General features: G+C 40.6%; 1 protein-coding gene across 4 annotated transcripts in view; it reads right to left on the bottom strand.

The window, feature by feature from the left end:
• Positions 1-11,825: 11,825 nt before the first annotated feature.
• The window catches only part of LOC143923736 (sodium channel protein type 2 subunit alpha-like), a 200,634-nt gene continuing 196,258 nt past the window's right edge, over positions 11,826-16,201 (bottom strand). For all 4 annotated transcript variants that reach the window (XM_077447559.1, XM_077447561.1, XM_077447558.1 and 1 more), the window contains exon 27: positions 11,826-15,962. In XM_077447559.1, the coding sequence (XP_077303685.1) occupies positions 14,767-15,962 (1,196 nt within the window). In that variant the 3' untranslated portion in view covers positions 11,826-14,766. The remainder of the gene's footprint in view (positions 15,963-16,201) is intronic.

The raw sequence follows: 16,201 nt of genomic DNA, 5'->3' as shown, positions 1-16,201 counted from the left end.
CTTAGTTTACCTGTAAAGTGGCTCATCTGTACCGTGTATAGAACCTGCTGCAGCAAAACTGACATTTATAAAGAAAGAAAAATTACATTTGAATTGATTTTCCCTGCAAGCTTTCTTTATTTAGTAAACAACCGCTTGGGGAGCCATCTGTATAGTAAGGCCTAATGTACATGGGACGCTGAGGCAACCTCTTCTGAACAATTTTTTTGTCAGCTTGAAACCGGTGTTTAAAAACACCCATTTAGCCGCTTTTGCATGCTGCGTTTAGTCATGTTTAGCAACGTTTTGCCGCATTCTCATCTAGGAGCGTTTATTAACATCATAACATCATAAGACACTCCCAAAGCACAACAGAAAAAACTGTATTATTTAACTATTTCAGCTATTCTGTGAGACCAGAGTGAGTAGCAGCAGCTGAGAGAGCAGCCATGTACTTGTATCTACCTCAATTTCGGTGCTTTTACTATGGATCCCATAATGAGCATATGTGAGGAAATGCTCCTGACATTGAGGCTGGAAAGACGTCGGAAATTGCGTACCAGAGTTAGTCGCTACTGGACTCATCCATTGATTGCACAGCGCATGTCTGTAGGATATTTTTCCAACATGTATGTACAACTAGTGGTGTATTGGATTGGATTATGGGTTCATTAGGGGTATATAAATGGTCTATGAAGCATTGCAAGCAATTACAAGTCTTTAATATATTTTTAGTGTTTTTTTTATCATTTGTAATGTAAAAAAAAACAGGGCATCTTTAAAAATGCTTCTAAACGAAAATGCGGCTAAATGCCGGTACTGCGCTTACCCTTGTTTGGGGTCTGAAACGTCAGAAACTTCAGCATCTGAACTCATTTTTTGCCTTCAAAGAAAAGCCTTTAAACGCAACTGCCTGAAAACTTCATTAAACGAATCTGTGTACATGTACACATAAAATAATATTGGATGAGTTCAGGGGCAACTGAAAAATGTATCCAACTGCCTCTGAACGTCCGTTCACCAGCAGAAGTATACATGAGGCCTAAGGCCACAATTTAGTGCACTCAGAATAAGCTTAGAGATTTGTTGTATAAATTTTGATGTCTCTTTGGCAGACACCTACTGATAGAAGTAACAGGTGTAGAAAAATTAATCTTTGGGTATTGTTGGTGCCTTCACCCCGTAACCCTATAGTGGTAGTCTTAAAGAAAGCAATAATAGGCCTTGCTGTAAAAAAAAAAAAAACAATTTGACGCCCCTGTCTAACTGCTGTGAAAAAATTGGTCTTTGGGTGTTGTTGGTGCCCTCACCCCATAACCTTCTAGAGGTAGTCTTGATGAAAGCAAGAACTGGCCTTGCTGTAAAAAAATTTTATTTGATGCACCTTTCAAACTGTTGCAGAAAAATTGGTCTTTGGGCATTGTTAGTGCCATCACCCTGTAACCTTCTAGAGGTAGTCTTGATGAATGCAAGAATTGGCCTTGCTGTAAAAAAATTGTATTTGAAAACCCTGTCAAACAGTTGCAGAAACAGAATTGGCCTTGCTGTAAAAAAATGTAATTTGATGCACCTGTGAAACTGTTGCAGAAAAATTGGTCTTTGGGTGCTGTTAGTGCCATCACCCCGTATTCTTCTAAAGGTAGTCTTGTTGAAAGCAACAATTGGCCTGGCTGTAAAAAAAATAGAATTTACGCTCCTTTCAAACAGTTGAGGAAAAATTGGTCCTTGGGTGATGTGCCATCTCCTTCTCGAGGTAGTATTGATGAAAGCAAGAATTGGCCTTGCTGTAAAAAAGAAAAATTTGATGCACCTGTCAAACAGGTGTGGAAACATTGCTTCTTGGGTGTTAATTGTGCCTATGAAATCTAATACCAAAAATGACTTCAAGATAAAATAAACATCCACAAAGCTAGGCAGCTTAGACAGTCTTGTAGTGATTTGCAATCCCAATACTACTTAATCAGGGGCATCGGCATCAGGGGCTTGATAGCTGCTGCTAATCCAGGACTGATTCATTTTTACAAATGTCAGCCGGTCAACAGAGTCTGTGGACAGATGCACTCTTTTATCTGTCACAATACCTCCGGCAGCACTGAATGCCCATTTGGAAAGCATAGATGCAGGGCAGCCCAATGGCTCAATTACATACTGTGCAAGTTTTGGCCAGTGGTCTATTACCGTGACCCAGAAACCCAGTGGATCGTCTACTGGAAAGCTCTCCATGTCTGTTTTTGCCGCTAGATAATCTCCCACCATATGATGCAGACACTGCCAATGGGATGTTGAAGCTGACAGCCCTGGGCGCTGTGGACTAAACAAATATTGAAATACATCACTGAGGCAGCCCCTTTCTCCCCCACCAACAGAGGCCTCAAAACTAGCTTTTCCATTAGACTGTAACCTACGAGAGTCTGAAAAAACTTTACATGAACTCATCTTTAAGGTGTCCTCAAGATATTTCATCCTCTGCTCCTTCTGTGGGGACGGGATGAGTTCCGAGACTTTACCATTATAACAGTGCTCAAGGAGGGTTGTGAACCAATAATGATCCTTATCCTGACATGAATTCTCGGGTCCTTTCGAAGGCTTTGAAGAATAAGGGGGCCCATGCAAAGCAAGCAGAGTCCTTGGGGTCACTGAGGATAACAGTATCTGGAACAGCCTCCTTCCAGCCACGTACTACTCCCAAGTTTTCTGTGGACCGAAAAACATCTCTTAAGGGGTGATGTATGTCTTCCTTTGCTTCACTGCCTCCAAAACTTCCATAATCCTCCTCTTCCTCCCTCTCCTTTTGTGTTCTGTGGCATTGCAAGAATGGTGTCTGCATAAAGTGGGCCTTGAAAAGAACATAAAGTCCTCCTCATCCTCCCACTGCTCTGCCTCGAGTGCCCTGTCAATAATGCCACTCAGAGTCTGCTCGAGTAGGAACACAAAAGGGATTGTGTCACTGATGCACGCATTGTTATTTCTCACCATCCTTGTCGCCTCCACAAATGGTAACAGTACAGTGCATGCATCTTTTATCAGCAGCCATTGGGTGGGGTAAAAAAGTTATGCCATACTCACACAGGTACTCGTTGATGGTCCTCTGCTGCATGTGAAGCCGCTGCAGCATTGCTAAAGTTGAGTTCTACATGGTGGGCATGTCACAAATCAGGCAGTTTACGGGCAAGTGGTATTCCCGCCGAATTTCAGCCAAAAAAAACACTGGCTGTGTATGACTGCCTGAAATGGCTACAGAATCTTCTGGCCTGCTTCAGAAGATCTTGCAAACCTGGGTACATGTTTAAGAAATGCTGCAGCGCCAAATTAAGGACATGTGCATGGCACGTGTTAACTTTCCCTGTTAAAGGGCAGACAGAAAGTTAGTGTCATTATCACACACCACCATCCCTGGCTCAAGCTTCCATGGCATGAACCACCTCTGGGCCTGCTCCTGCAGAGCTGAAAGAATCTCTGCTCTGGTGTGGCTCTTGTCCCCTAGACAGACCAGATAAAGCACTGCATGGCATTAAGCCTAAGTCGTTGATTGAACACCTGGAGGGTATTGGTGGTTCATAAGACAATCCAGCAGAGGAGGGCATGGATGAGGAGGGCGTGGAGTTACAGATTTCACATCATCACCACCAGCTGTATGAAGACGTGGCGGAAAAACAAGCTCCAGCACTAAGCCCTGTCCTGAATCCTTTCTATTTACCCAGTGTGCTGTGAACTAAATATATATATATATATATATATATATATATATATATATATATACGCCTTATCAAGCATCTGGTACACAAATGGCTAATGTTGTCGCCATGTTTGATCTGCTTGCGAACCCGGATTGCAAATTGCAACAGTGCGATCAGCTGCATGTGTGCTAAGGGCCACACAGCTGAGCTGTAGGAAGTGGGCCAGGAGATACCAGACACATCTAACTATCCACAATCGGATGGAATAAGGTGGCTGCTCTCTACTATTCCATGATGCTTGCCTCTGGAGGACATCCTGCCTTGTTGGGGTTGTCTCCCCCCTCACTTTTCTACTCTGGCACCTAAGTTGTGTCAGTGACTTCATCATCAGCATCCCCTCCATCCTCATCATCACTGGAGTCAACTTGGCAATATGCTGTGGCTGGGAGAACATGACTGCTAATTTGTTGTTTACCAGTGTTTATCTCTACCTCAGAATCAACATCTGAATCAAGTAATGTCTGTGTATCCTCAAGCAGCAAGTGGCTGATGCTGTGTTCAAATAATTTAGCGGACTCCTCCATGCATGATGCTGGGACTATAGCAGGAGTAGTTGTGCACATGAGGCAAAATAAGCCGCTCTAGCAACTACAGTGGACTGGAGGAAGATGAGGCTGGATAAGTAAAGCCACGTACACACGGGCGGACTGTCTGGCCAACTAAGTCCGTCAGACAATCCGACGGACAGTCCGTCCTACTTTTGAATGAACGGACTTGACCACACACGATGAACAGACAGTCCGTTGAAAGCTTGCGCGATGACGTGTACAGCACGTACGACGGGACTAGAAATAGGACGTCCAATACACAGCAATGCAACCTTTCGCCGTGTAAATCCTTTCTGAGCATGCGCCATACTTAGTCCGTCCAACTTGCCTACTCACGAGCGGACTGTCCGCTGAAACCAAAGTTGGACGGACAATATTACGGAAATTCCGAAAGACTTAGTCCGCCAGACTGTCCGCTGAAAAAGTCCGCTGAAGCCCACACACGAGCGGACTGTCCGCTGAAATGTGTTTCAGCAGACTAAGTTGGACAGACAGTCCGCCCGTGTGTACGCGGCTTAAGCCAGTCCATCACCTCCTCTGCATGCTGTGGTTGGATAGCATGAACAACATCACTAAACAGAGACAAAAGTGTCCTGCTTGAGGATGGACCGCATCCACCTTTGCCTGTGGACACAGATGCTGCTGGTCCCCTCATAGTGGCATGGGAACATCTGCCTCTCTTTGTTGGCCTCCCAGACATGATGGGGGCTTATTACCCAAAAGTTATAGATACAGGGATATGTATAATTGGATACACTTTTCAATGAAAAGTGGTGTTTGGTGCACTAAATTGCACTAAATTGAGGATGTTATTTTAACATCTTTAAGGTCATCACAGAGGACAAGGGGGCACTCTTTACGTCTAGAGGAAAAGCGATTTCATGTGCAAATACGGAAAGGTGTCTTCACAGTAAGAGCTGTAAAAATGTGGAATAGACTGCCTCAAGAGGTGGTTCTGGCCAGCTCAGAAGATTGTTTTAAGAAAGGCCTGGATTCTTTCCTAAATGCATATAATATAACTGGATACTAATATTTACAGGTAAAGTTGATCCAAAGAATATTCGATTGCCTCTTGGGGGATCAGGAAGGATTTTTCCCCCCTGCTGGGGCAAATTGCATCATGCTTTATTAGGGTTTTTTACCTTCCTCTGGCTTAACTATGGGTATAGGATTGTATACATAGAATTGTGTATGTGTGTGTGTGTGTATATATATATATATATATATATATATATATATATATATATATATATATATATATATATATATATATATATATACATATATATACTTCATACTGTATATGTGTCTTTTTTAGCCAGACTATGTAACTATGTTATGTAAAGCTGTGTTAAACACACTACACTGACACACTATTCTCACACACCATACTAACAACAAACACTCTGCACTCAAGATACGTGAACAGTTCACCATAAGTGAACAGTGAACACACTAACTGCTAGTTTCAAAACGAGCCATACTCTATCTCTACTTCAACACACTACAAGAGCTGGCTATGGGAAGTTAGCTTTTATACTTGTGGGGTGGGACTAGGGGCCGCCTTTAATATTGATTTCACCATGGGCAAACATTTTCTTGGGCCCTCCCCCTTCCATGTAATTTTTCTCTCCACCTGTTCTGAGACATACAATAAATAGCAGCTAGACTCAGTTCACTGAATCAAATCAGACAGTGTATTATTACTGCTCACTGACTGGCTGCTAGAGGTTACAGCACACATTATGGCTCACTGATTATTTGCTATAAGTTAGAGCACATGACTTCTGCTTGTTGATTAATTGCTAGAGATTACTGTACATCAATACTGCTCACTGATTGGTTTCTAGAGGTTACTGGACATCCTTAGCACTCATTAATTGGTTGCTAGATGTTACTGTACATCCTTACCACTCAATGATTGGTTGCAAGAGGTTAATGCACATCATTACTGCTTACTGATTGGTTGCTAAAGGGTACAGCACATCATCTCTTCACTGCCTGTACACCATGGACTGGGGAGGTGACCCATCAGTAGACAGAAAACTCCCAGGGATCCTAGGACTCCTGGGATCAGTGGCAATACTGGGGGAGGGGGGTGTGATCAGTGGCAATGCTGGGGGGTTGATGGGATTAGTGGGAGTGGCGGGGGATGGCATTAGCTAGGAGGCAATACACTGTGGCAAATTCTGAATTATGTAGAGCAAAGTTAGAAATCTTTTGCAAGTATATAGTGGGGGATTCTACACTGACCACCAATGTGAGGGGGATTTGCACTGAGGATTTTATGCCACCCACCAATATAAATAAGGACTTCTACACTGACACCAATGTAATAGGAGCATTTACACCAACCACAAGTGTAAGGGGGAATGTACATTGACCTCCATGTAGGGTGACGCGTCTACAATGACCACCAATATAAAGGGGGATTTACACTGACCACCAGTGTAAGGGCAATTCTGCACGTACCACCAATGTAAAGGGAAATGTACACTGATCACCAAAGTAATGAAGAATATACACTGACCACCAATGTAAGGGGGACCTTCACACTGGCCACTAGTGTGAATGAAAGGATTGTACACCAAGCCCCAATGTAATGAGAAGATTTACACTGACCACCAATGTAACTAAAACATTTAGCCTGCATTCACATTTTTTGTGTCAGGAATGCATGCAGAATCTCTTTCCTGACACCACAGAAACATGCAGCCTTTAGCAGATATACAGCAGTGCCATTAATTGTTAATGACACCCTCTTGCATCTGCATTGATGCATGAGGGTGTCATTAACCCAAATTCACAGTGCTGTGGCATCATGTTATTTTGAAAAAGGGTTCCATCTCCACTTTGCCTACCTTTGCAGAAACAGGCTGATGTTGAGCTTAATGTCCACAGTTGTAGGCTGGACTTTCAAGCATGCCCCTTTATCTCCCCAGTGGGCAGCATTCAGCAGAAGTGATGGTGGATATGACCTTAGGGGGTATGATATACATATGAATGCCGCCTCTATTTACATATCAATGCCGCGGTCCGCGGCTATGTACATATTAATGCTGCCACTATTTACATATCAATGCCGGTTATTTACATGTAAACACAGGGTCTGCAGGTGAGTCATCTATACATGACAATAGGGCAGAGATGGACAGCATTAGTAACAGAACTTTAAACTGAGACAAGGGAATTTAAGATGGGTATAGTTGGTAAGTATGAGGCAGCTGCTTTGGGCCCCACAACAATGATGGAGCCCAGGGCAGCTGCCCCTTTTGCCCTGCCTTAAAGACGGCCCTGGGAGGGACTATGAGCACTGAGCTGTGATTGTAGAAAGTAATCATCGCTTTGTCCAATCAGGGGTCTGACAGTGCTAATTGGCAAAGCCTTGCACCTAACCAGTGGTCAGGTGCACAGATTCATCTAATTAAGGCCCTAGAATGCACTGTGAAATGTGCAGTGCATTGTGGGGCACAAGAAGAGAGCAAAGATCCCTGGTGCTGCACATCCACGGAGTCCTATGGTGGTATGAGAGAGACAACCTCAACCTGGGTCCCGCTAGGCCACATCTCAACGCGTTTCACTCCACCCTGGTAGCTTAGTCATGGGGAGCTACCCGCAAATTCAGATGTTCTCTGAATGGTCCAACAGACAAAATTCAGGCCGAACTTATGCTCGACTTGAACTGTTCACCCATCTCTATATACAAACTCTTCATATTTTAGAGAGGGCTGTCAGCATGCTTGTTAAACAACTGCTAGGATAAAATATTTGCCGCATACAGAATGAGCTTATTAGACAAACTGAAGAATGGCATTGATCTGAAGTTAAAATAAGGTACACTAGCCCTGCAGAAACATATACTTGACTTTTCTCTGTAAAGTTACTAGATACATATTTGTCCCCATCAGTAGAAACAACATATTTGTACAATACTGTCACTTTATTCTAAGACAGGTCATAAATAGTAAAACAAGTATTTTTTTACGAGTAAGGCTTCTTGCACATGGAAGTAAGAGACGCCACATTTTTTACTGATCTGAATATAGATGTATTGGTGTCTATGGAAAAATGCACACAGCTGTGTAAAGATCAGTTAAACAGCGATGAGTACAGAGCCGTAAAACAAAAATAGAAAATGTTATGATTGAGTGCAGTAATTTATGTGCATATACAGTACTGTGCAAAAGTTTTAGTCAGGTGTGAAAAAATGCCGTAATTTAAGAATGTTTTCCGAAATAGAAGTGTTAATATATATTTTTTTTATCAATTAACAAAATGGAAAGTTAATGAACAGAAGAGAAATCCAAATCGAATCAATATTTGGTGTGACCACTCTTTGCCTTCGAACCAGCATCAATTCTTCTAGGTACCCTTGCACACAGTGTTTGAAGGAACTTAGCAAGATGTTCAGCAAGATGTTCCAAATATCTTGGAGAACTAACCACAGATCTTCTGTGGAGGTAGGCTGCCTCAAATCCTTCTGTCTCTTCATGTAATCCTAGACAGACTCGATGATGTGCAGATCAGGGCTCTATGGGGGCCGAAGATGTTTGGAGCAACCTACTTGCTGAGTTCCTTCAAAAACTGTGTGCAAGTATACCTCGAAGACTTGATGCTGATTTGAAGCCAAAAAGTAGTCACACCAAACATTGATTTGATCTAGATTTTTCTTCTGTTTGCTCATTTTGCTTTTTATAAACTGCTAAATATAAACAATTAAAATATACAGTATGTTTTAGAAAGCATTATTAATTTACAACATTTCTTCACACCTACCTAAAACTTTGCACAGTACTATACCTGTGTATATTGCAGCACTGGCAATGAAGAGGAATTTTACACTTGTTTATGCATACATTTACATGCTGTTACACACATTTATGCTTTACAGAACATTTTACTCAGGATTTTTCTGCCAACAATCTTAAAAAGTCCTCATTCACACGGCTGTGAACATTTCACTGATGTTATTGCACATGTTTCTAGGAGAAAAGTTCCTGCTTAATGACCAGTAAAATACTTGCATAAAGATGTGTTTAAATGCATGAAGACACATATGTGTACATAATTTGTTTTTATGATTCTTTATTTTTCCACTTAATTTACGCGCTTACAAGCGTATATACATGCGTTTTTTCGCATAAGCAGATTTTTTTAATTCTGAGTAAAGCACTTTTACCATGTATCCTTATAAAGCAGGCAGAACATTCTACATTTTTAATGAGCAAATATAGCTGCCCCCAACCAGCTCTGTGCTCTTTTAGCCCTTGTACACACGGTCGGAGATTCCGACAACCAAATCCGTCTGAGTAATTCCGACGGATTAATTCCGGAAGAGGTCCGGAAGTGATGTTGCATACACACGGTTGGACAAAGTTGCCGGAAAATCCGATTGTACATAACGTGATGACGTTATTTCATTACGACGGGACTACGTTCAGGCTAGTAGCCAATAGCTTTGGTCTAGGAATTTGATCTGAGCATGCGTGGCACTTTGTCCGTCGGAGTAGGCTACACATGATCGGAAACAGTCCGATGGAGACCACACACAGTCGGAATATCCGACAAAACGGTCCGATAGGACACATTCCGTCAGAATCTCCGACCGTGTGTACAAGGGCTTAGAGTTCATGCTGCTTAGTCACAAATTTCTGAGGGTTTATTTTTTGTTTGTACATGGCCCACCCCAAAAGGTGTTTTTTATTTTATTTCTTGAACTATAGTGAGTCTTCTTCACTTGGAATCCCCTGCACCCCCTTTTCCTCATAATTAATTTGATACATTCACACAAATATCCCGAGGTGGATAACAGAGGATCACAATGTAAATTAAATGAAGACAGTTTGTACAATCTGAGGCTTAGTTCTGTCCCTCTAACTTTCCTAGGTATTGACCAACAATGCTATTTTGTTAAATACAGCTCTGTTCCCATGTACATATGATACAGGTTATACACATATTTTTTTTTTTTTTAAACATTAGCATACCAATAACATTATTATTCTTTTCACCTATACATATATTTTATATAAAATTTCAAACAAGCCCAATTGAAGTTTCAAGAAAAAATATCTACAGTAAAACCTTGGATTGCAAGCATAATTTCCCCATAAGAAATAATGGAAATTCAGATGATTCATTCCACAACCATTTATTCATAAGTCCTTAAGTTTATAGTCCATATAAAAACATTATAGCAATGTGATAGGTTGTGTAACCTTAAAATGTCCATCCACAAATGGCAGCCTCCACAAGGGATTAGAAGCAAAATCCAACAGGAGCTACAGAGTATAAAAGAGAAGAGAAGCACCTCTAAGTGTAGCAATATGGTTACATTTAATGAAGGTACAGCATTTAGCTACTCACATGGTTGATGATGATAAAAGAGACACATCTAACTATGCAAGCATCGTCACTACCTCCCCTAGTCAGGTAAAGCTGTCCACATAGACCGTCCTTCAATCGTGACCAGGAAGATTACCTTGCAGTAGAGTGATCTGAAAGTGAGGCTTGAAGTGCTTGTTTAGCACAACGTGGAAGGGAAGACTTTGATGGCGGTGCGGGTGACGGTTTATGTGGACAGCTTTACCCCAGATGCCTGCATATTTAGATGCGCCCGTTTTAATGATCAACCTTGTGAGTTACTAAATATTGTACCTTCTTTAAAGGTAACCATATTGCTACACTTAGAGGAGCCTCTCGTCTCTTTTATACTCGGTTGTGACATGATGGTACTTATATCAAGACATCACTTGTTTATCAAGTTTTATAAAACATTTAGCTCATCTTGTAAAACACTCACAGACCAAATCCAAGCTTTTACTGTATTTCATTTGGGGCGGCATAAAAACGATGATTTTTAAATGTCTTAATGTTATCTTTTTTTTTTTTTTTAACAGAGACACATTACCATTCCAAACCCCTCCCTCCTAGGCAGCAGGCTGCATAAAACTTCCACTAATTCTAGTCCCTCTGCCGTATAACATGGCCCTTACATACCTACAGTGCTAGAATTGGCAAAGCTCACACATGTTACCGATTGCCATGGTCAGGAATCTGACTCAGTGTGGGGGGGGGGGGGGGGGATCAGACCTCAGCAAAGAGACTGCAGGCTGCCTAGGGGACAGAAGTTGTAACCGGTGTTAGAGCTCTGTTATAAAGAAGATAATAGTAAGACATTTAAACATTATAGTTTTTTGCCTAAACTGGCCTTTGAAAGTGATTACAGACACGAGTTAATGACCTGTTTATTTTTGAAGACTTATCACAAGTAGGTATACTGTTATTGACCAAATGTGGCAGTTAACCCATTTTGTAGACATTCCCAGTATCAATATTGCAGGAATGATGGTGGTTTTAGAGAGAAATTCACCTCAGCCAATTGACCACCACTTCCACTAACATAAATCATCTATGGGTTTTCTTCCACAAAGGTACCCAATGCCATTGCTCAGTCTAACTCAAGCTAATCGAAACTGACCAGGTTAGGCTTACTTTAATTTGCACTCGTATGAAAAATCCACAGACTGAAACCGAAAAACACAGACCCGGAAGACAAATATACAATACAAAATGTAATCTTTATTCTTTTGGCTTGTTTGTAATGTAGTTAGCTGTAACTTTAGGTAATAGCATTTTCCTGCATGCAGTTCACAGTACACTACAAGTCATTATTCCTGGAAAGCAAAGGAGTCTACATTGAATGTCATCGTGTGTCCAAAACAGAACTGAAGGTAACATGGTGTCGTAAGCAAAGTCATGTTCTTTTGGAGAAATGAAGCATGTGGATCCCACACATTGGCTAAACATTCCAGTGCAGCATGAATTAACAATAGTAGAATGAGTAATTCAGTTAGACTTTATAAAACAAAAAGTAAACTATACTTAAGTCTAATCTGCGTTTTGCCAGCTTTGGATAAACTGCATTTCCTAGAAGGTTTCAATCAGGATTTTTAAACTGACAGCACATTCCAAAATTTGCAGCTTAAAGAGCACCTGTTAGCTGCACAAAATTGCCATTATTATCCAGCACAAAGTCAATCCATTAAAAATTAGAGGCACAGTGGAGGTAGCCATTTTGAGCTGAGGTAGTATTCAAAGGAATGCGATCAATAACGTCTCTATAAGCCCTTCATGTAACTGAGGCTTTAATGTGCTTCAGTTATGGTGTTGTATCCCAGAATTAACAGTTAGCATTCCAGCGGATATTGCCTCAGCTCTGGATAACCCAGAAAGTGCCTTTGATTTTTCTGGTTTTTGGTGAATACAGAGCAACTTTCTATTGATTTTTACATCATTGTTGTTTAATTTTAAAGACAAACACCTTGGTACTGGGGCTACTTGTTGGTCGGCATTCAGGCCCCACATTCCATTAAGATCTCAAGCCCACAAATTACCATGAGCCAATTATGTACCGATTTTGGCCCATAAATGTCCATGTACAGAGTTAGATGCCCTATCATCACTGTTAGAGCAGCAGGTTGCATAAACCGTATGCAAATCAACCAAAAATACAACTATATTTAACCTTTCCAGCCATCACTTTATGAAAGAACTTGTTGCTCAAGTATGCGGAGTACCCTGGTGCTAAAAAGGTTAAATCCCTGATGCAGGCATATCTCCCAGTTTCTGCATATTTAACCTGGTGTTTTCTAAAGTACATCTTCAATATAAACATATTTTTCTTGTGCGAGCTGTGGTCCCCAATTTCACACATTTACTTTCACATTCAGCATGTGCACCAAAAGAAAACCCCCAAAAATTATAATAAAATAGCAAAATTTACAACTCTCATTTGTTTATTTGCAAAGCTCTCCAATTTAATAGTGCTAAGTGTGGGCGAGTACGAAAAGTGACCACAACATTAACCCCTGAAGTTTAGTTCATTTTTTTTCTTCTCTTCTCTTATGTACAAAATGCTGAAAAATAAAGCTAAATGAATATTTACAGTATTTATAGAATCAGTTTGTTAAAAACTCTTGTGTCCTTGAATGCAGTTTGTAACATTTCCAATTTTTTGTCTAGATCAATACAAAACGCTTCTAACAAAAGCAAAAATAACAGAATGCAAAAAAAAAAAAAAAAAAAAACACAAGAAGAGAAACAAAAATAAGATGGAACATAAAAGAAAAGCTGCAAACTATTGCTTAACCAGTTCGAACTGCAGAGCAGTAGCAAAGAGGTTAACAACAAAGAAATCAGACCTCACTGAACAATTTGTCTTATTTAACCGACGTATGGCTTTCCATAATATACTGCTGGACGGTGGGGAAATAAAACATCATAAGCAGCCCAGGCAATATGAACATGCACCTGTGATAGCGTCCAAACTATTTATATTGGTACAGAATATTTTTTTTTTCTATTATTTTCCAGAAGCTTGCAAACTACACATAATGTGGTACATATTTGATGCAATAAATACTGTGCCCAAATCATTATTTCCTTGCTCAAACATCCACCACGTAGTAAAGGAGCTATTTACATACTGTAACACAGGTAATTCCATTGGCTTGTACAAAGTAAACCTTGCTGACAAGCTGAAGATGGCCAAACAATAATGCAGGATAAAGCCTAAAAAATGGATTTTGGTCAACCTGTGCAGTCAAATAAATCAAGTTGTAAATGTAATTAATCCCTTCAGGCACCAAAACTTTACCAATTTCTTGCATAAAAATGATCCTATCTTCCCCGTGACATGGGGGTTAAATTGGGGCAAAACAGGCACCTTTCAACTTTGTTTATGTGACACTGCATGAACAGTTAAGCACCTCAACAAATAGTGTCACATAATGGTCATTTTTTTAAGCTCTATGTTTTTATTAATTTTTTTCATTTTTTATCCCCCATGCATGACCTATGAGCCTGGCATGCGTTCATGCAATCACTTTTCTTCATATATGTTATGGAGAAAGATATTGAAGAACACCTGGTTCCCATACCTTTGAAGTCGTTATTATCAGCTCCTTCCCAACATAAAACCCATTTACAAAAATAGTCGCATATAATTGTAGAGAACCTATGAATTCAAAAAAAGGATGAATCCATAAACATAGAACTTGTAAACATATGGCAATTATGGCAGTTGAAATGCAAACAGTGGATACAAGTACTTTACTAAAGTGTTCAACACACAAAAAAAAACAATAGGTTTGTATCCCACAAAATGGTCCCCATTCCGCACAGTCTGAGTAGCCATTTTGACTATCCTCTTCAGCAGTGTCAGCTGGGAAATCAACCCCTTTACTTCCTAAGTGGCCAGCAAAACATCCCTGGGTGATGCATTGCAAGCCTCTATAGCAGTGAAGTGGTTAAAACAGTAACCTCCAGTCAAGGGCATCGAGCGTCTTTGTAGTCCATTCCTGACAGGGGGTCACTGTCGTACAGTAGGCACTGACCATAAGTACATAATTTAAAGAACTGTCAGTTTGGCATAATTCTCTGAAAGGAGTCCTGCTGACATAAATAATGTTCACAGGCTGTAAACATTTTGCCACAAAAGGTTACTTCTTACGCTCCCTGATATCTTTTGCCCTGTCTTCTTTCTCTGTTTTATCCTTTTCATGTTTCTCTTTGTCTGGTTTTGTAACACTGTCATAAGATGGGGGAGACGTTGTCGAAGGTGTTATGTCTACTTTGTCTGTTGTAGAGTTCCCATTGAGTCGATCACTCAGTACGTCCTTTCGTGTTATTAGACTGTCTCCATCTTTGTCTTTAGCATTATGGTACAGAAAGGAAGCACGATTTATGGTTTTCCTTAACATGTAACTTCGAAAGGCGCGCTGGATCACAACAGCAGACAGTTCCTCTTGTTTTCTACGTAATGTAGAAGTGATTGGTTCATAGGAGACCTTTGAAGGGTTGGAAGCCATGAAACGCTCCTCCATTGGTTGACGGAGATTATCCATTTCGTCTCCTTCTCCCAACACTCGCTTTGTAAAAGCAAATAGGATGTCAAGGCAGTGAATTCTGTCACCACTTACCATGGGAAGATCCATTGCAATAAGCTGTACATTGTTTGGTTTTGGCATACGAAGAGGTGGATCTAGAGCATCAGCAAAGTCAGTCAACTTATTGTATTGAATGAACTGTGATGCATCTGAATCAAACTTTTCCCAGACTTCATAGAACATTTCAAAGTCATCCTCTCCAAGAGGTTCTGCACTTTCCTCTGTTGCAACACCAAAGTTCTCTAAAATTACAGCGATATACATATTTACCACCACTAAAAAGGATATGATGATATAACTTACAAAGAAGAAAATCCCAACAGAGGGGTTACCACAATCCCCTCTTACGGAACTTCCAGGATGTTCTATAGTTGGATCACAGTCTGGGTATTTACTGTTGAGAATAGGTGCTAACAAGCCGTCCCACCCAGCTGATGTTGTAATCATGAATAAACAAATCATACTGTTGCCAAAGGTTTCAAAATTGTACATGTCATCAATGCCACTTTCCTTCTTGACATACGCAAAGTTGGACATTCCAAAGATAGCATAAATGAACATCACAAGGAAAAGTAGTAATCCTATGTTAAACAAAGCAGGAAGTGACATCATCAAAGCAAACAGCAAAGTACGAATGCCTTTTGCTCCTTTGATGAGACGCAGGATACGTCCTATTCTGGCAAGTCTTATTACTCTGAACAAGGTTGGTGATACAAAGTATTTTTCAATCAGATCAGCAAGGAACATACCTATGGGCAAAAGGAGGAAAAGCAAAAATGAGCATACATACAATATATTAAACAAAAATACAATTTTGCAAAGCAGAGTTGGAAGGCTACACTAGAAAGTGTCAGAATTCATAGATCTAATCCAAATCACTTTAAAGCTGAAAGCCACTTTACTTGTTAGATGAAGGCAGCTTGATGCTGTAGAAATCTGTGCAGGGATGTCCTGTTCCTGCTGCTGAACCTCCAGTGCTGCAGGGGTT

Source organism: Lithobates pipiens, unplaced genomic scaffold (genome assembly GCF_037356315.1).
Source record: "Lithobates pipiens isolate NorthernLeopardFrog02 unplaced genomic scaffold, aLitPip1_a1.2 Scaffold_22, whole genome shotgun sequence".
Taxonomy (NCBI): Eukaryota; Metazoa; Chordata; class Amphibia; order Anura; family Ranidae; genus Lithobates; species Lithobates pipiens.
This window is presented reverse-complemented; position numbering and strand designations above follow the sequence as displayed.